Here is a 19,695-nt window from a genome sequence, read left to right as displayed (position 1 = left end):
CTGACAACGGGATCTGAGAAGAGCCTCTCAGACTTCCAGAAATAGATACGGTGTGCTCTGTCAGCATGACCTCCAGTGCCCACCATGGGTTCCTTTCCATGAATCTGCTCAGAGCGGGGCTTTAGGGATTGAGGTTGGTTTTATTGATTCATTGATTTTCTCTAGTTTGTTTTGTTTTTGTTTTTTGTTTTTTTAATTTTTTGTTTTGTTTTGTTTTGTTTTAGTAGAGACAGGGTTTCTCCATATTGGTCAGGCTGGTCTTGAACTCCTGACTTCAGGTGATCCACCCACCTTAGCCTCCCAAAGTGCTGGGATTACAGGCGTGAGCCACCACGCCTGGCTGAGGTTGGTTTTATTGATTTCCTTCCTTAAAGAAAAAGAAGCCATTTCTGTATTCAGTGGAACTCTTCCCCTACTATACCCCCCAATTAATTTTGTAGCAGTGGGAGATAAAATGTGTTTTAACCTCTAAATTAAATTTCTTCAGAGTGACCATGACACATAACTCCCATCTGTTGCCAGCACCCTCTTGCCCCTCTCTCCTGGGTGCTTTCTCGCTTGCAGACTGTAATGCTTTTGGAAAGAGTTCTTGGTTAGCCAGTGACTAGGTATGGAAGTTGCTCAAATCACTTGTTACCTGTAAAATTGAGATAATCCTGGCTCATAGGTCAGGGAGTTTCCAGCATAATGAAACACTCCGCAGTGCAACCAGTAGATTTCATTCACTCATTCTGAAAATATTTAATGAGGTTTTTGCTATGTGCCGGACACAGGCCTAGATCCTGGGTAAACACTGGTGAAAAAGGCAGTCTCTGCGTCCAGGAGTTCCCAGGGCAGTAGAAGAAATGCAAAGTAAACAGGTCATGAACATAGAGTGGGATAAGTGCCTCGAAGGGAGAAATAGAGGTGATAGAAACACCAGAAAAAAAGCTCCCAAACCAGACACTGGAGGCTCAGAAAATGCTTCTTGAAGGAAACAATTTCTAAGCTGAGACCTGAGGAACAAGTAGGAGTTGGGAGAATATGGTGGCGGGTAAGATGGAGGGGAAAGGGGATTCGGGTGGAGAGAAGAGCAGCTTCCAAGGCTTCAGGGCACGCGAGAGCTGCCGTGGCTCCCCGCAGTACTTCCAGGGAGCTGCCGTGGTTCCCTGTGAGTGTGGAATGTAAGGCTGTGAGTAGAGGGAGAGGAGCGGGCAGGTAAGCGACAGGGGAGTCACATGGGCCTGGAGGCTACACGAAGGCCTCTGCACTTTAACATTTGAAAGAGTACTTGGCTGGTGGTGTGGAGGATGAATCAGAGGGGTCAGAGGGAAGGCGGGAAGGCCCTGGGGTGGCCCCACCAAAGGCCAGGGGCGGTACAGTGACTCCTGCATTAAGGCTGTTATATTCATCTCCAAGCCCTCTGCTCGCGGTTCAGAACGCAGAAACACGAGGGGGCTGCCTCTTACTCATGGTAATATGTTTTCTGGAGAATTCTTATAGGCAAGGCCAGCTTCTGTCCGACAAGAAACATAGAAGAAAGCAGCATGGCAGAGGAGGCAGAGGGACCCTGTCCCCAAGTCTGGCCTCGAAGGCTAAGGAGATGACACTCCCCAGAAAACCAGGGAGCTTGGCCTCTGCTTTCACTCCCTAGAGGCAGAGCGCAGTCACTGGAAACCTGGCCACTGTGTATGCCTGGGGCACGTCACAGAACAGAAAAACTGCTTCTCTGAGAGAATGGCTGAATGTCAAGAGGGAGAGGAAAAGTGAAATTTCAGAATTGGGCCCCAAACAGTTCCAATCCAATTTTCTCACTGTAATCCTCACCACACCCCAAAGAAAACAAGCCTGACTCACAGACCACATCAACGCTGGGAAGCGGGGAGGCCTGGATGGGTGCTGCCGCCGCCTCTCAGGACTCCTCGCCCGCACTCCCTGGGGCACGTGCGCTGTGGTGTCTCTCCGGAGGCCGTGCAGAGAGACAGTGATCCTTACTACCCACACCCACCTCCACTGTCCCACGGCTCCAGCCGCCTCGTTATTCCTCCCCTGAGCTTTTAGCTTCCAAACTGTTGCCAAGTGGAGGCAGGGAAAGCAGCCGAAATACCACCAGGGATGAGGAGGAAATTTTTGAAGCCATTCCAGGGGCCACAGAACTGGGAGTGTCCGCAGCTGACTCAACAGATGAGAAGGCAGAAAAGGGTCAGGAAACATGAACGAGACTTAGGGTCAGAGTTCCAGTTCCACCACATGGTAGCTGAGAACCTGCGGCAAATTAACAGGCTTCTGTTGAGCTTCAGTTGCCTCAACTCGAAAGAGGGAAAAATGTTTCACTTCAAGGGTTACTAGAAAGCATCTAGCCCAACATCTGAGAGAGAATAGGTGCCTGGAGAATATGTAGGCACTACTGACACCACTCATGACATTTATCCCATGCGGTTTCTACTTGTGCTAGACTTGATTCCCCCAGCTAGTGTTACAGGCAGGTTGACGGCACGGACTGTGTTACACAGCTCTTCTTCCAAGCACTGCGCACTTAATGTGAGTCAATACAAATTTCTGAGCTGACTGACATCCAGATATCCAGGTCTCTGCAGGAGCTACTATAATGCCAAAATACCAGAGTCTCTGGCATCCAGAACACACACTATTCCCCTTTAATGTGTAAAGCATAGCAGCATTTGCACACCTTTCTTCCACATGGTAGGTGTAGCCTAGAAGTAGCCAGTCTGTAGAAGAAACCTGAAGTGGTTTGGACCATGGGAGCTGCACTGTCTGGGGGCATCTACCTCTCCCCAGCAGTGTGATCTTGGGTGAGTAACTGGACCTCATCTGTAAAATAGGAATATTCAGAGTACCTACCTCACAGAGTTTTTGGAAAGATTGAAAGAGTATATGGAAAGCACTCAGAATAATGCCTGGCGTGGGGTTAATGTTCCAGACAAACTCATCACCACTACCACCACCATCATCGTCATCATTGTCAAAACACAGTTCTGTTTGCTGAGCTGGCAACAATGGAAATCTTACCCCAGATAAAGATCCTGCCACCTGTAGCAGGGAGTCCACCCTGGCTAGGCGAGGGGTACAGAGCTGGGCTGACTTTCTGGAATAGCCGATGTGGTTTGTGGAAGTACCTTGGAAATGTAAAATGTGTTACAAATATTAGTGTCATAATTTTAGTTTTTCCTGCATATACAGTACTTTGAAATCTAACAAATAGTATCATAAATATAATCCTAGTTTTCACTTATTTAACAACCTACCATGCACTAGATGCTGTGCTCACTGCTTTACACAGGTGTACTCACTTAAGGTACTCAGCAATTCATAAAGGTAGAACTATTTTCATCCCCATTTTAAGGATAGGGTAATGATATTCAAAGGTCACTCAAGGTCTCAAGTGGGATTCAAACTTGGGTCGGTTGGCTCTTAAGTCTATGCTTTTAACTATGAAATATTTGGGGATGGAATATAAGTGTTCTGAGCTGAATAAGATGCCAGTGAGCTCAGATTTTTGGCCAAATGCCAGTAACCCTGCTCTCAGATTCCGAGGGTTCTGCCTCCATCCCTTCAATAAGTATCAAGGCATCTCAGCACTGCAGAACGTGTACCAGTGCTTTGCTATTTAAGCACTAGGAAGAGGAAAAGCACTCTTCCTTTCCCTTGTTCCAAGTTAACCATGTCAAGCTTGATTTGTCTACCTTGGAAGAATCCAGAGCTCAGTTGACCCTGCTAAGATTTAAAATTACAGTTCTCTTAAAATTTATGTTACTTTTTAGAATATTCAGGACAATTAAAAAAAAATTACAATTCTTGAGTCTAAGGATTTACAACCTACCCCAGAGACACGTTTCGTTTTCTGGCTAGGACATGAAAACAAAATACAATACTCTCCTCCTTCTAAAAAAAAAAAATGTTTCTTTCTGAAATCAAAAAAGTACTTTGCAGTTAAGAAAAAAAGACAACAAGCAATAGTAGCTTATTTTCCTTTATTATCCCCAAATACCTGTGTGAATGGGACAATGTCGCAAAACAAGGCAGAAATCTGTAGACAAGTACGTCTCGCTCAGAGGAAAGAACTGATTGAACAGAAGGCACCAGAAATTGCATTTTGTTGGGTTACATGTAAACAGTAAATGGGGGGAAAGATCCAAAGAGAAAAGAATTCACACCGTCATTTTCACTGCCACATCCTAAGGATGAAGAATGGCCTCACTCGCTGCTGATGATCCACTGCACCTTACATTGTAGTCTCCTTACCTGATGCTAAGGAGACAAATATCCACACAGCCTCAATGCAGAAGGGCATGAAAAGAAATCGAGATTGATATAAGCCCGCAGGTCCTCTTTCCCTCTTTCCCACATAGGTCCCAAGAGCATCTTGTTTGGCAGTGCCTTGCAAATGCACTGTTAACTGGTTAGTGGAAAAATCAAATCCTAAAAAGCTTGGTGAATACACTTTGTTTCTGTTATGTTCTTCAATCAGATGACTTGGATGGGTCCGGGGTGGAGGGACGTACCACATCTGGCCTGTCTTCTTAGGTGATGACAGTGGGTGCAGTGCGTCCTGTCCTCTCCTGCAGTTGGGACACTTTCAGAGCAATGGAAATAAGAGGGGCCAACATGACCTGAGGAAGACAGTAAGAGAAACTTTTCCATCACTTCCTCTAAACCCAGATGCTTAGCTCCACACCCATACGTCTGACTGCCTACTTCCAGGTCTCCAAGGCTCCTCAAACTCCGTAAGTCCAAAAACAAACACGTTATTTCCCCCAATACCTAGTTCCAGCAGTTTCTATTTCAGTGAATCAACGCCACAGTCTTTCATGTAAAGTCAACAACTAGGAGATGTTCCTGACATTTTCTTCTGCATTTTCCCCATTCCCAGTCTATGATTTGGTCTAAGTGACTTTTCCTTGCTAAATATCTCTCCATGGCCCCCCTTTCTCTCCACTCTCCTGCTGTAACTCTTGCTACGTCAATGTGCTCTCTCTCACCTGGAGCAGTGAGTGCCTCCACATCCACTTCCGTATCTTCCAGTTTCTTTCCCACACTATACCCAGTGGGATTGATACGGTTTGGGTCTGTGTTCCCAAATCTCATCTTATATCTCCCATAATTCCCAAGTGTTGTGGGAGGGACCCAGTGCAAGATGGCTGAATCATCGGAGTGGGTATTTCCTGTGCAGTTCTTGTGATAGTGAATAGGTCAGGTGAGAGCTAATGGTTTATTTATTTATTTATTTAATAGAGACAGGGTTTCGCCATGTTGGTCAGGCTAGTCTTGAACTCCTGGCCTCAAGTGATCCACCTGCCTCGGCCTCCCAAAATACTGGGATTACAGGCGTGAGCCACCGCGACCGGCCAGATCTAATGGTTTTAAAAGCAGGGGTTGCCCTGCACAATTTGTCTCTTTTGCCTGCTGGCATTCATGTAAGACGTGACTTGCTCCTCCTTGTCTTCCACCATGATTGTCAGGCTTCCCCAGCCACGTGAACTCTAAGTCCAATTAAATCTCTTTCTTTTGTAAATTGCCCAGTCTTAGGTGTACGTCTTTATTAGCAGCATGAAAAGGGACTAATACAGGAATCTTTCAAAATGCAACCCCTCCCCACATCTAATTCTCACTTAAAGAAAAAAAAAATTCTGTTGCTTAAGTAAATAAATGCTGTCAATATTAAAAAAAAAAAAAAAACTACTAATCTAGTTGAACTACCCATTTCACAGATGAGAAAATTGATACCCAAAGAGATGATGTGATTTGACTAAGTGACTCAATGGCAGAGCCGGGAGTAGTACATTTTCTACTGCTGACTGCTACTTTCTCTTATCTAAATCTCCACCAATTCATTATATCTGGATGAGAAGAATCAACTCCACCTGCTGAAACTACCATGCGCCATTCCCCTTAGGGCTTGGGAAGTCCCCGCAAATGCTGAGGCTGTGGCCCAGCAGCTGCAGAGTAAGGGAAGGCAGCTCCTCAGCTAGATGGTGATACACCTGGGTGTTGCAGGAGCCTCGCACCATCCACTGCCATTCCACCTCCTGAGGACTGTGGTTCAGAGGAAACAAATTTCATTCATTCTTTGAATCTACTATGTGGCAGGAATTTATCTTGATGACAGAAAGACAAACAAAAACAATTTCCTTATTCCTTTCTTCTGGCACTATTAAGTGTCTATAATGCAGACCCCTATCGCCTTTGGTTGAAGTTTTAGGGATGCCAACACCACAACAGGGTTCTGGTGATGATTGAAACTGGGGCCTAGCCACTGGAAAAAATGTAAAAGTGAAGCATTCTCTCATCTCCCCCTTTCTGTAATAAAAGCTACTATACCACTCATGTGAGGTGCCCACAATGGTCAAATTCATAGACACAGGAAGGAGAAAAGTGGTACCAGAGTCTGAGAACAGGGGGAAGTGGGGAGGTGCTGTTCAATGGGTGTAGAGTTTTAGTTTTGGAAAAAAAAAAAGTTTTAGAGCTACACTGAAAACAATATGAATATGTACAACATTACTAAATGGTATATTTAAAAATATTATAATAGCAAATTTTATGTTAGGTTTTTACCACAATTTTAAAAATTAGACTAAAAAAACTTATGAGAGCTGCTTATTCTCCAAAGTTAATCCTGTATGCCAGCCATGGTGTTTAAACATTTTGCATTCATTAAATCTCTATAACAACTGGATGAACTAGGTATTATTCTGCCATTTGACAGACGAGGAAACCAAGACTCATAAAACTGTAATGACTTACACAGGGACACACAGTAAGTAAATGACAGGAATAGAATTTAAAACAAGGTCTCTCTAACTCCAGAACCTTTGCTCAAAACCACCATGCCAGGGGTTTCCAAATGAGTTTCACAGGATTTTAATTAGATGTTAGAAGAAAAAAGGCTTTGTGGAAAAATAAGCATGGCAAATGCTATTTATTTTATTTCACTTTCAATTTTTTAATAAAAATTATTTATGTTTAAGGTATATAAGATGATGTCTCGATATACAAATATATAGTGAACTGATTACTAAAGTCAAGCCAATTAACATATCACTCTTGTCAACTACTTACCCTTTTTGTTGTGGTGAGTGAGAACAATTAAGATCTACGCTCTTAGTACATTTCAAGTGTTATTCATTATAGCCATCACGTTGTACATTCGATCTCTAGAATTGCTTCATCCTACATAACTGAAATTTTGTACCCTTTGGACCAGCATCTCTCTATTTTCCCCACCCACTAGCCCCTGGTAAGCCCTTTGCTATTCTGTTTCTGTGAGTTTCACTTTTCTTAGATCCCACATACAAGTGAAATCATGCAGTATTTGCCTTTCTGTGTCTGCTTACTTTCATTTGGCGTAACGCCATCCAGGTTCATCTACGTTGTTGCAAATGCCAAGATGGGCAAGATTTTGGTTTTTGTTGTTTTAAGGCAAAATAATTTTCCTTTGTGGTACACAGACACACACACACACACACACACACACACACACACACACACATATGATATATATTATATATATATAATTTCTTCATCCATTCATCTGTAGATGGGCACTTACGTTGGTTCCATATCCTGACTATTGTGAATAATACCGAATCAACAAGAGAGAATGGATATTTCTTTGATGTGTTGATTTCAGTTCCTCTAAATATATACCCAGAGGAGGGATTACTGGATCATATACAAGTACTATTTTTAACTTTTTGAGGAACCTCCATATTTTTGGTTTCTCCAAAATAGCAATACGAATTTATATTCCCACCCATAGTGTCTGAGGATTTCCTTTTCTCCACATCTTTGTCGACACTTATCTTTGTCTTCTTGAGAATAGCCATCCTAACAGGTGTGAGGTGACAGCTTGCTGTTTTGATTTTCATTTCCCTGATGATTTCTGATATGGACCACCTTTTCATATAACTGTTGGCCATTTGTATGCTTTCTTTGGAGAAATGTCCTTCAGCAAATGCTATTTAAATAGGCACCTTTACTGCAAGTCTTCTCAGCACCCTTTTTTCTTCTTTCCTTTTCTTTTTTTAGAGATGAGGTCTTGCTATGTCGCCAGGCTGAAGGGCAGTGGCTATTCACAGGCGCAATCCCACTACTCATCGGCATGGGAGTTTTGACCTCCTCTGTTTCCAACTTGGGCTGGTTCACCCCTCCTTATGCAATCTGGTAGTCTCCCTCTCCCAGGAGGTCACCATTCTGATGCCAAACTTAGTGCGGACACCTGACAGGCACAGCACACTCCAGCCCAGAACTCCTAGACTCAAGTGATACCCCTGCCTCAGCTTCCTGAGTAGCTGGGACTACAGTGTAGGCCACCACGTCTGAATTCTTGGAGCCTTTCTGGTGCAGTGTATGCTGTGAATCACCAAGAAGGGGCTAACATACCACAACACTTCCCCAACTTCCTTTAGTTATGGAGCTCTGGTTGCAATGAGTGTTGTGGAAAACATACTTTTTAATTTTATTTCTTATTTTTATTTTTAACGAATGAGAGGTTCTTATGTTGCCCAGGCTGGCCTCGAACATGTAGCCTCGCCCCCTCATGCGCCAGAGCCACGGTGGCTCCTGTGAAAAACATACTTAAGAAAACTCTCTCTGTACATCGCCACTTCCCCTCGCCTCCTCCATTCGTCCTTCAGGTTCACTGTCCTACCCTTTGCTCACAGAGTCCCTCCTTACTCTGATATACTTCTGAAGACTTTCTGGGGAATGGCTGAGGAACCCAACTCACCAGGCCTCAGACTAAGACACATGAAACTGCCTCTCCCTGCCCCCATGAAATCTAAGAACCAGTGTATGTTCTGCCCAAGCCAGTAACCAGACCAAACAAAGCAACAAAAGGTGATGATAGAGCAGAACACCAGATGAGGGGCTGCTTTAAAGATCAGTTATCCTGGGTTGGGTGCAGTGGCTCACACATATAATCCCAGCACTTTGGGAGGCCGAGGTAGGAGGATTACTTGAGCCTAGGAATTCAAGACCAAACTGGGCACATGATCCTCCCTACAAAATAAACTAGCAGAGCATGGTGGCACATGCCTGTAATCCCAGCTACCCGGGTGGCTGAGGTGGGAGGATCGCTTGAGCCCTTGCAGGAAGTTGCAGTGAGCTGAGATTTTGCCACTGTACTCCAACCTGGGAAACAGAGTGAGACCTGTCTCAAAAAAAAAGTGGGCAGGGATGGGAGGTTTACATATCCTTACCAGGCATGTAAACCTATTAACTGTTGCTTAACTTTTCTGTGCCTCGGTTTCCTTATCTGTAGCAGGGAGAATAACAGTCCAAGTTATTTCATAATTAAATGAGTATATTATCGTAATAGGCTTACAACAGAGCTCGGCAAACCATAAATGCTCTAGAAAATTGTTTATTTTTTTATTTTTTATTTTATTTTATTTTTGAGACAAGGTCTCACTCTTGCTCAGGCTGGAGTGCAGTGCTGTGATCTCGGCTCACTGAAGGCTTGACCTCCTGGGCTCAGGTGATCCTCTCACCTCAGCCTCCCTATTTTTATTATTATAATTATTATCTATAACATTGTTGACATGGAGAAAGAAACATGGAGGAAAGTGAGCACAGCTGGTACCCTGTTGAGTCATTTGAGAAATGGGCATTGAAACACAGGCTCAATGGGAACCATTCACCCTTGAACAGAATGAACTAACCAGGTTACAGGGCTGGGCATTACCTGGGGGTCCTGGTTAATCTTGGCAACGTCCTTCTCATAGCTATCGATGTACAGCCGAATGGTAGCCCCTGCACTCCCAGTGCCGCTCAGTCGGAAGATGATTCGAGAACCATCTGTAAAAATGAGCCGCAAGCCCTGAAAAAGATAAGCAGAGATGTTTTCCCCCCATATGCTGGGAGATCGAAGGCTGGTAAATTATGAAGGGTCTATTTGGGGACCTAACTTCATCCATACTTGATCAATCAGAGGGTTAAATCCTTGATACATGGAAGCAGCTTTATGAGCCTGCCTTCCATCACCCTCTCTGCATCCAACTCATGGAGGCTTAGCTACGGCGCAAGAAGCATTTCCAGGGTCAGGGGAGACCTGACCTCAGTGATGCTGGGTGACATGAGGGTTTCCCTCCTCTCCCCACTTCCCTGTGATTTATGGACTAACCATTCCAGTTTGAAGCTTAATAATGAAGCACATAAAGCTGCTAGATGCAGAAATTGAACCCCTAGATCAAGAGGGAAACATGGACCAAAGGGGCTGAAACCAGAGCAGAAGAGGTTTCAGGCCAATAAGGGGAAGGACTCTTATAAACTACTAGCAAAGGTCCTCTAAAGAGAACAGGAGGCCAGAGGTCCCAAATGGCAGAGACTGGCTATTCCCAACCTATCAAGCAGGAGCCAATGGCCAATCTTCTGCTGATCCCTGATGACTCAAAGCAGGTCCACATGCAGTGCCAAGCCCATCCTTCTCTCTGCTGTCCTCTCTTTTCCCACCCAAGCAGTATCTCTGGTCATCAATTATCTTCTCAGTTGGAGAAAAAAAGTGTGGGAACTCTGGGGTAGATATTCCCCAACCTGAGGGAAGAAGGCTGGGCCAGACAGTTTCCTGAGGATTCTTCAGACTTTACAAGTCTATTCATCCTCCGTCAAAAGGAGAACCTTGCATAACCCAAAGACTGACCAGAAAGATGCTGCTCCTCACATGCTGTTCACCACCAATCCCCATCTGGTGTTTAACGGTGCATTCATTAGCACTGATTAGTGAAGACAGCAGATGAAATACACAGAGGACGTGCCCCAGTTAGTCACCATGGGAAGGGTACAGTCCATTTTCACTGACCATTTCTTGCTTTCTAGAAACACACCAAGGTTGGTCTCCTTCCCCTACAGATTCAACTTGAAACCTCTAAAATTCTTTTCACTAGATTGCAGAGGCCACTACCTCCTATACATACCCCTCCTTCTCTCCTCCCTCCTGGCAGAGGCCAGAGGCGGTGCAGAGTTGGGATTTCCTTTTCCTGGTCTTCCCTTCTGTCTCTAAAGGCTTCATTACACAAAATTCTGTCCCGCCCTGCCATCCCCCAGTTCCACACTCTCCTTTTCTCCACCCCTTTCTTCGTCAACCACAGGTCTCACTTCTAATTATCTCAGGTATAATTTACAACTGTTCAAACTGGACCCAAAGTTCTCAGATAGCGAACAGGCACAGGGATGTTAAACCACTCATGCTAAAAACTGAGGAAGGGAGACTCCAGGCGCTGAGGGTTGCTGTGGCCCATCCATCCATCTATTCACTGCCTGCTCCCCAGAGGGAAGCTTCCCATAAATCCCACAGCTAGTCCTTCCAAACCCTGTGTGATGCCTTGAGAAGGACCAGGCCAAAAATCTGGGTCTATCAGAAAAGAGTAAACTGGGAGGTTGTAACACAATCTTCATCCTGCTCTTCTACTCTGAATTATCAGAGATGAGTCCACTCTGTGACAACAACAGACAACAGAACAGACGTGAGAGAACCCTGGGCCCCGAGTGTTTGTGAGAAGCCAGGAGAAAGCCGGACACAGCCTGCAGCCTGGGGTACCCGACGTGCAGTAAGGGAAGCACTAACAATTCTGCCCACATCTAGAGGCGCTCTGGGTTCTAAACTGTGGCATCTCGCCAGGTACTGCTGTGTCGGGTGGGCTGCCAGTCACGTGCTGCGAATGATGATGGTCAACATTTATAAGTCTGGGAACTCCTCCTCTATTGTTCTCTTCTTTAGAAATTAGAACATATGAGAGAAATGTGTAAGGATAATGCCACTCTCATGCTGTCACTGTTATAATCTGCTGACAGAAACAAGAGGACTTGATATCTAAGTTCCCACAGTTCTCCCTCTTTCTGAGGTTTTGGGGCTCCCTCTGCTCCTTTCTGCATGTACCATGGACACATCATCTTGCATATAATTCCAGAGTGTGCAAAAATCCCTCTGGAGTCCAGGTTCGGAATCCCAGAATGAGGGTACTGGAGACTGCATAGAACCAAGGAATAAACCTCTGTCCCAACAAATGCATTTGAGAGTCACGTGGGACAGCAGAAAACCAGGTAAGAACAGCTACCCAAGAAAAACACAGCAGCAAAAGAAAAATGGCCAACAGGCCTTTTTCATTTTTCCCTTGAGATGTCAGAAAGGAAGCTCTGAGGTCTCCCTCCCACATACACACAGGTCTGTTTCTACCTGATTTCTTGAAATGCTTCCATCCACCGGGTCACTGTATTCAAAGTTATCAGCCTTCTCCACGGTGTAAACTTTGTCATTCGCTGAGAACTGCTTCCCCACAAAGGAGCGATCAAACATCAGGGCCTCCAAGTCCTTCATCATTTTGTTTGCACCCTCAGCTTCCACCTCCTCGTAATCATACCTGGAAGAAGTCGCAAAGTTCAGGCCCACAGGCTGATTGCAGATCATACCAAGGCACATCAATCAGCACTTTCTTCATCATTTGTTTGACCCTCCCCCAAAACTATCTAACTTCAGAAGAAGCTGGCAAAAAAATACAGGCCTGTCAGTCACTGGGGATGGAACAGGCCGGGGATGAAAGGAAGGGTTTGGAGGATTTCAGGGAAGGGTTATGAGCTTCTGAGTAAGCAGAAAACACCCATCTTGGCATTTCTACAGAATAAAGCTGAGATGTTTCAAAGGCTTTTGAAAGATGCTATCTAACATTTAATCACCACATCCTGAAGAGGCAAAATGAAAAGCAGTGTTATCTCTGGAGAACTCTTCCTAAAGGAGCACGTGACTCAGGCACTTCTCCTCCGAGCTCCCGGGACTTCTCTGGGGTGAACGCTGGGCCTGCTTCCAGCCTGAGACCTGCCTGAGGCTGCTGAGATTTTGACTAAGGAGGGTTCCAGCTCCACAGGAGCTTCCTAAAGCAAGGCCAAGTTTTCAACAACCAGATGAAGACGCCAAACACTGACTCTTTACATCTAAAATGCCTCCTTTCTTTCTTTTTTTTTAAATTTAAGTTTTGAGATACTTAATGTGTAGAACGTGCAGGTTTGTTACATAGGTAAACGTTTGCCATGGTGGTTTGCCGCACCTACCAATCCATCTCCTAGGTATTAAGCCCCACATGCATTAGCTGTTTATCCTGATGTTCTCTGAGGTTTTTTTTTTTTGTTTTTGTTTTTTAATTTTGTTTTAAGTTCCACCTCCCTCCTTTCAGTGGGAGTGAATTTTGGTCCAAGGTCTTTTGGGTTCACTCTGACAGAGGAGGCCCAGAGTGCATGAAAAAGGGCCAAGGAAAAAAAGTGCATCACAAATGAAATTCTATGAAGATGAGTTTTCCTTCAAGAATTCTTTCTGACTTCTTTCTTACGACGTTAAAGACTCATACAGGTGGCTTTTCTTGACCTAGTGGCATATACCCTCTTGAGAGAGTTATTTTTTAGAAGGTCAAGATAGCAGAGTCTATATTTATTTGTAATCATGAAACAGATATGATACGTGCAAGATGACACCTCTGAGACATGAGAAATGCTGGGGAATTAAGGCCAGCCTATTCTGGCTCCAGGATTCTATGAATCAAGGGCAAAACAGTCCCCTTAATCTTAAAGTCAGCTCTTTTCCCCTGTTAACATGATAAACAACAAGAAATTACAACCAGGTGTTTGCGCTTTACATTTTTGACCTCTGGGTGTTCCCAGAGAAATGTTTTCTAAACCCTAGGCACAGAGGAGTGGAATGGAAAGAGTCTGGGTTTTGCAATCAAACAGATGAGCTATGAATCCAGCCTCTATTGGTATTAACTGTGCCGACTACAGGGCCAGTTGCCCTCTCTCAGAATCTCAGCTACCTTATCAATAACTGTTTTGAGGCTAAAGTGAGACAATGCATGCCAAAGTGCCTAGCACTTCTGTCCATTAAGTGGAAGGTATAATGGAGTTTTAATTAATCATAAATGCAGATACTAAGGACTTGATTTGTAATACTTGGTTAGAAGTGATATTTGATAATTAATAAAAATAAGTTAAAATAGTTTTTATATGGAGACTTGTGACTAATTCAAGGCTGTGACCCCTTTGACTGAATAACCCCTCCTAACCTTATTCTACTCCAGGCGTCCCCACGCTTTTTACACAGGGGGCCAGTTCACTGTCCCTCAGACCGTTGGAGGGCCGCCACATACTGTGCTCCTCTCACTGACCACCAATGAAAGAGGTGCCCCTTCCTGAAGTGCGGCGGGGGGCCGGATAAATGGCCTCAGGGGGCCGCAGTTTGGAGATGCCTGTTCTACTCTATTCTTCACCTGTTAACTCATTCATGTATCTATTTGAAACATATCTATGCAGTCTCTACTATGAGTTGGGTGCTAAGGGCACAAAAATAGACATGGCCCTGTTTTTATGATACTCTAGATTCTAGAGAGTTCATGACTGCTGCTCTGAATGACCAGGTTTTTCTGTTAGAAAGTAGAGATTGTTGTGCCTTGGTCCCCAGGGCTACTGTATGGTATCAGGTAGTTATTACTTATTTTTCCACAAAAGAATAACATAAGAGAGGAAGAGATCAATGAACCCGTCCAAAGTTAATAAAAGAATTCTGATTAAGGATCTTAATTTGCTTAGTTGACTTCTTTCTTGACTATCCAGATATCATGGACTATAAAATCTGGGATATATTTTTTAAATTCTCTAGTCTAACTCATCCATTTTATAGAATAAGCAATGGAGGTCCAGAGAAATTACTGTACACCTATTCATTTCTCACAGATAATTTTTCTAACATCCTTTTAAAATCATCTTTCCTTTCTATAATTGGAATATTGAGGTTCAGAAAAATTCCTGTTAGGTTTTTACACTAACTAGGGGAAAGGCAAATTGGAATTAGTGAAAAGTACTACTGTTAAAAAAATTTTTAATGCCTTTAAAAAATAGAAGTAGGCATGATAAAGAAGAATTACTAAGTATTCTAAGTATTTTACTCACTGCTAAATCCCCAGTACCTGATGGAAATCGGGTATACAGTAAATATATGTTGAATAAATTAATGAAATATTGACAAGTATATAGTCCTTGGGGACCTATTTCACAAGGCAGAAAAGTTGATGTGGACTAAGCATAACCATTTCTATAACTTATGAAAAAAGTTTCTATGCTTTTAGTGCCCCAGAGTTTACAAAACATTTTCAGACTCATTATTCATTTAATCCTTAACGCTGGACTGTTATTCCCATTTCTACAGATGAGAAAACTTAGTACAGAGAAAAGCTAAATGGCTTCCCAGTCTGGTAAGGGGAAGAAATAAAATTCTAATCCATTTATCTGAATCCAAATCCATGTTATAACCATGTCCACCCAATGGGCACATTTAAAATGCTTATAAAGCATTTATTATTTTGATTATGTTAGCTAAATTTTTAAAGCCTTACTCTTTATGACTGACATAAAAGTTGACTTCATTTCAACCCTGACTGAATGATTTTTAAAGTCTCCAGTTGAGAGAGGCTAGATGAACTAGGTAGGGTTTTATTATCACTTAAGACAGGAAAGTCTGAGTGTGGTGGCTCATGCCTGTATTCCCAGCACTTTGGGAGGCCGAGGTGGGTGAATCAGAGGTCAAGAGATCGAAACCATCGTGGCCAACATGCTGAAACCCCATCTCTACTAAAAATACAAAAATTAGCTGGGCATGGTGGTGTGCACCTATAGTCCCAGCTACTGGTGGCGGGGGGCGGGGGGTTGAGGCAGGAGAATCACTTCAATCTGGGAAACGGAGATTGCAGTGAGCTGATATCGTGCCACTGCACTTCAGCCTGGCAACAGAGTGAGATTCTACCTCCAAAAAAAAAAAAAAAAAAAAAAATGACAGGAGAGGCTGTGGATGCATGAGCATTCTCTTTCTACTTCCTGTCTTACCTCATACCCCAGCTGGGATGTGGCTTACCTGGTGAAGAAGTTCCGGCCATACTTTTGCCAATGATCTTTGAGAATGTCCTCCACACTCTGCTTGCGGGTGGCTAGGATGGAAAGCCAGGCTAGGACAGCCCACAGTCCATCTTTCTCACGGATGTGGTCAGAACCTGGCAGAGGGAGAGCAAGCTGCTGTGAGAAATGTGCTTTCTCCCAGTACCTGAGAAGGTACTGAATATGGTTTGGCTCTGCATCCCCACCCAAATCTCATTTGAGGGAGGGACCTGGTGGGAGGTGATTGGATCATGGGGGTGAAGTTTCCTCTTGCTGTTCTGCTGATAGTGAGTGAGTTTTCATGAGATCTGGTTGTTTAAAAGTACATATCACTTTCCCCTTCACTCTCTCCTGTGGTCATGTGAAAAAGGTGCCTGTTACCCCTTCACTCTTCTGCCTTCTGCCATGATTGTACATTTCCTGAGGCCTCCCAGCCATGCTTCCTGTACAACCTGTAAAACTGTGAATCAATTAAACCTCTTTGCTTCATAAATTACCCAGTCTCAGGTAGTTCTTTATAGCAGTGTGAGAACAGACTAATACAGTACTCAACAGTAGGTATGCAGACCCAATTAAAGGAGTCATGCAGCTTGATTGAGGACCTGAGTACACAGAAGGAATCACATATTAAGTAAGCAACAAGATACTGAAAAGAAATTGATGCTTCCCAAAGGGATTTAGAAATTTAAGGCAAATGCCAATAAAAATGTCTGTGAGATAATTAGGTGTAACTTGATATATCAGTTATAAAGTATTAACGTGAAGAAAAAATACAACAGATCTTAAATGAACAAACAGCAGAAGAACATGACCATTATAAAATTTCAATAATTCAAATAGCTTGGTAGCTCAATGGAAGAAAAGAGTGCATCTGGAAAGAGATCCAAGCACATATGAGGCTTCAGTATATGACAAAAATCCCACTTTGAGGCTGTGGGAAAAGAATGGTCACTTTTTAAATGGCATTTGGATAACTGGCTAAATAGATATTAATTGTTTTCTTCCCCAGAAAACACCATAACAAAAATAATTCAGTTGAATGAAAAATTCTAATGTAAAACTTGAAAGCTTTTAAATACTAGTATATATTATATTAATATATATGTATATTTATATATACAAATCTTAGGGGTGATAAATAATGTAAATTCAGTATTTATAAAAGAAAACATCGATGAATTTGTCTGCTTAAAAATTAACATTTCTATACTGCAAAACTACTATGGACAAAATTAAAAGCCCATTGACAAACTTTAAAAAATTAAAGAGATCTGGTTGTTTAAAAGTGGATAGAACTTAAAGTAAATGTTTGATACATTTACCTTATGTTTAATGTTTAATACATTATATATATGTATGTACACACACACACACACACACACACACATTTTTTGAGACGAAGTTTCACTTTTACCCAGGCTGGAGTGAAATGATGTGATATTGGCTCACTGCCACCTTTGCCCCCGGGGGTTCAAACGATTCTCTTGCCTCAGCCTCCCCAGTAGCTGGGATTATAGGTGTCTGCCATCACAGTTGGCTAATTTTTATATTTTTAGTAGAGACGAGGTTCCTCATGATGGTCAGGCTGGTCTCAAACTCCTGATCTCCAGTGATCCACCTGTCTTAGCCTCTCAAAGTGCTAGGATTACAGGTGTAAGCCACCCCACCCAGCCACATTCAATACATTTCAAGGTAGATATTTAATACATTCAATATAGAGAACATTCTTATGTATGAATAAGAAAAAAGCAAAAATTCAATAGAAAAACAGGCCAAGGATATAAATAGGCAATTTGCCAAACAACACACAAACACACACACACACACACACACACACACACACACCCACCCCAATTAGCATAAAAAGCTGGTGTTATATTTAACAAGTGAAATTAAAGTTAAAACCACAATGAGAAACAGCTACTTGCTTGAGAAAAAGTGTAAAAATCCACAAGTGTAAAAATCCAAATAGCCAGTACCAGGAGAATAAAAGAGAAACGGGATTCCACCATGAAGCAGGTGGGAGTGGACACTAGCACAATCTTTTTGGACAGCAACTTTTCAAAAAGTATCAAAGCCTTAAATATGGAACTACTCATTGATCCAACTGTAAGACACTGTTCTTTTTAACCATTAAGGTTTAATTAAATAAACTCTGACACATCTGTCTCCTGCTAAGGTCCTCGCTAAAATCTTAAACAAAAAATTTTAATGGGCTTCTCTGTATGTACTTATAGCATGGACACCCTTTTCCAAGATCCTGCTGTGGAACACAATTCTCCTTTTTTTTTTTTTGCCTTTCAACTCCTTATTCTGAAAGAAAGCAGACTGCATGGAGCCTTATTTTCTGATTTCTGAATAGAACTGTATACAAGGGCTCTATAATCATGTTTTCACATTATCTTATATTGAGTCTTTATGTGCCTGCCCTACTTCACTTCCCACAGGGTCTGATTCTTCTTGGAATTGTCAGAGTATCTAGCACCATGCTGTGTATGCAGGAGGCACATGGTAAACGGTGTTCCTTTCTCTCTTCATCTTTTCAGATCCAGCTCAAATGTCCTCTTTTTTTTTTTTCTTTTTCTTTTCTTTCTTTCTTTCTTTTTTTTTTTTTTTGATACAGAGTCTCACTCTGTTGCCAGGCTGGAGTGCAGTGGCGCAATGTCGACTCACTGCAACGTCTGCCTCCCAGATTCGAGCAATTCCCCTGCCTCAGCCTCCTGAGTAGCTGGGACTACGGACATGTGCCAGCTCGCCCAGCTAATTTTTGTATTTTTAGTAGAGACGGGGTTTCACCATGTTGGCAGGATGGTCTCAATCTTTTGTCCTCATGATCTGCCCACCTCGGCTTCCCAAAGTGCTGGGATTACAAGTGTTAGCCACCGCGTCCAGCCATGTTAAGACTAGCTCCCAACTTCCCTAGGCAGTCATGAGCTCCCTTCTCTTTCTTTTCCTATAGCCACCTGCATAAAACATCCGGGGTGGCGCCAGCCGCCTCAATTCTCAACCATCTGTTTGTGGGCCTTTCTACCCACTTTTTAGGGGCATCTCTTATTTAGCCTTGTACCTAAGTCTGGTGACTAGCATAGCACAAGGAATACGTAAATAACTAATATGAAAGACTCTGTAAATGAATCAACCAATCAATTTACTCTAATGCTCTATTTTTGGTTCTTAAAAAAATGTAACCTTTTCTTTCAAAAGATTTTTCTCTTCAATGGGATGCTACTTTTAGAAGTTAACAGTCCTCAAAACTCGGATGCTGGCAAAACTAGAGATGGTAGGCAATATTTTTAGGGCTTTATATAACATATTTTAAAAATGTTTACCTAACTTTATTATCTTTAGACTTTTATTTGCCTTTACTGCTATTTTAAGGAGCAAAAAGTTAGCTCTCTGGCTCTTATGGCTTTTGTAAATGATATGTTTTGGCAACAGTTCATCCTGAGAAGCAAGATTCTGGCAGCTTCCCCAATATATTGGGAATTCATGACAGCAGTGTACAGCTTAGAATTGTCTGTCTGTGCTCCATTGGGTTTCTTTCTTTCTTTTTTCTCTTTTGGCCAGACTGAAGGCAGTGTTCCTTTGTGCTTTTTCCTGCCCTAAGTAAGGAACTTGATTTCTTCTTTTACGTGGAAATGAAAATAAAATCTAAAAGTCTTACCCAACTCTGGCCAAGTTACTTGGAGATAACTAAATCATACCCCTAATATTATAAACAAAATGCCCGCCCTGGGTAACATAAACAAATATCCAATTCCAATTGTATAACACACAGCCTCTTGGAATATTCTG

General features: G+C 42.8%; 1 protein-coding gene across 2 annotated transcripts in view; it reads right to left on the bottom strand.

Moving 5' to 3' along the window:
• Window positions 1–3,954: 3,954 nt before the first annotated feature.
• The window catches only part of PGM1 (phosphoglucomutase 1), a 68,821-nt gene continuing 53,080 nt past the window's right edge, over window positions 3,955–19,695 (bottom strand). For both annotated transcript variants that reach the window (XM_003921475.4, XM_003921476.4), the window contains exons 8-11: window positions 15,881–16,016; window positions 12,170–12,353; window positions 9,683–9,817; window positions 3,955–4,610 (exon numbers count right to left, since the gene is read on the bottom strand). In XM_003921475.4, the coding sequence (XP_003921524.3) occupies window positions 4,521–4,610; window positions 9,683–9,817; window positions 12,170–12,353; window positions 15,881–16,016 (545 nt within the window). In that variant the 3' untranslated portion in view covers window positions 3,955–4,520. The remainder of the gene's footprint in view (window positions 4,611–9,682; window positions 9,818–12,169; window positions 12,354–15,880; window positions 16,017–19,695) is intronic.

This window comes from Saimiri boliviensis, chromosome 11, assembly GCF_048565385.1.
Source record: "Saimiri boliviensis isolate mSaiBol1 chromosome 11, mSaiBol1.pri, whole genome shotgun sequence".
Lineage (NCBI taxonomy): Eukaryota > Metazoa > Chordata > Mammalia > Primates > Cebidae > Saimiri > Saimiri boliviensis.
The sequence above is the reverse complement of the archived record's forward strand: the minus strand, read 5'-3'. Positions and strand labels throughout refer to the sequence as shown.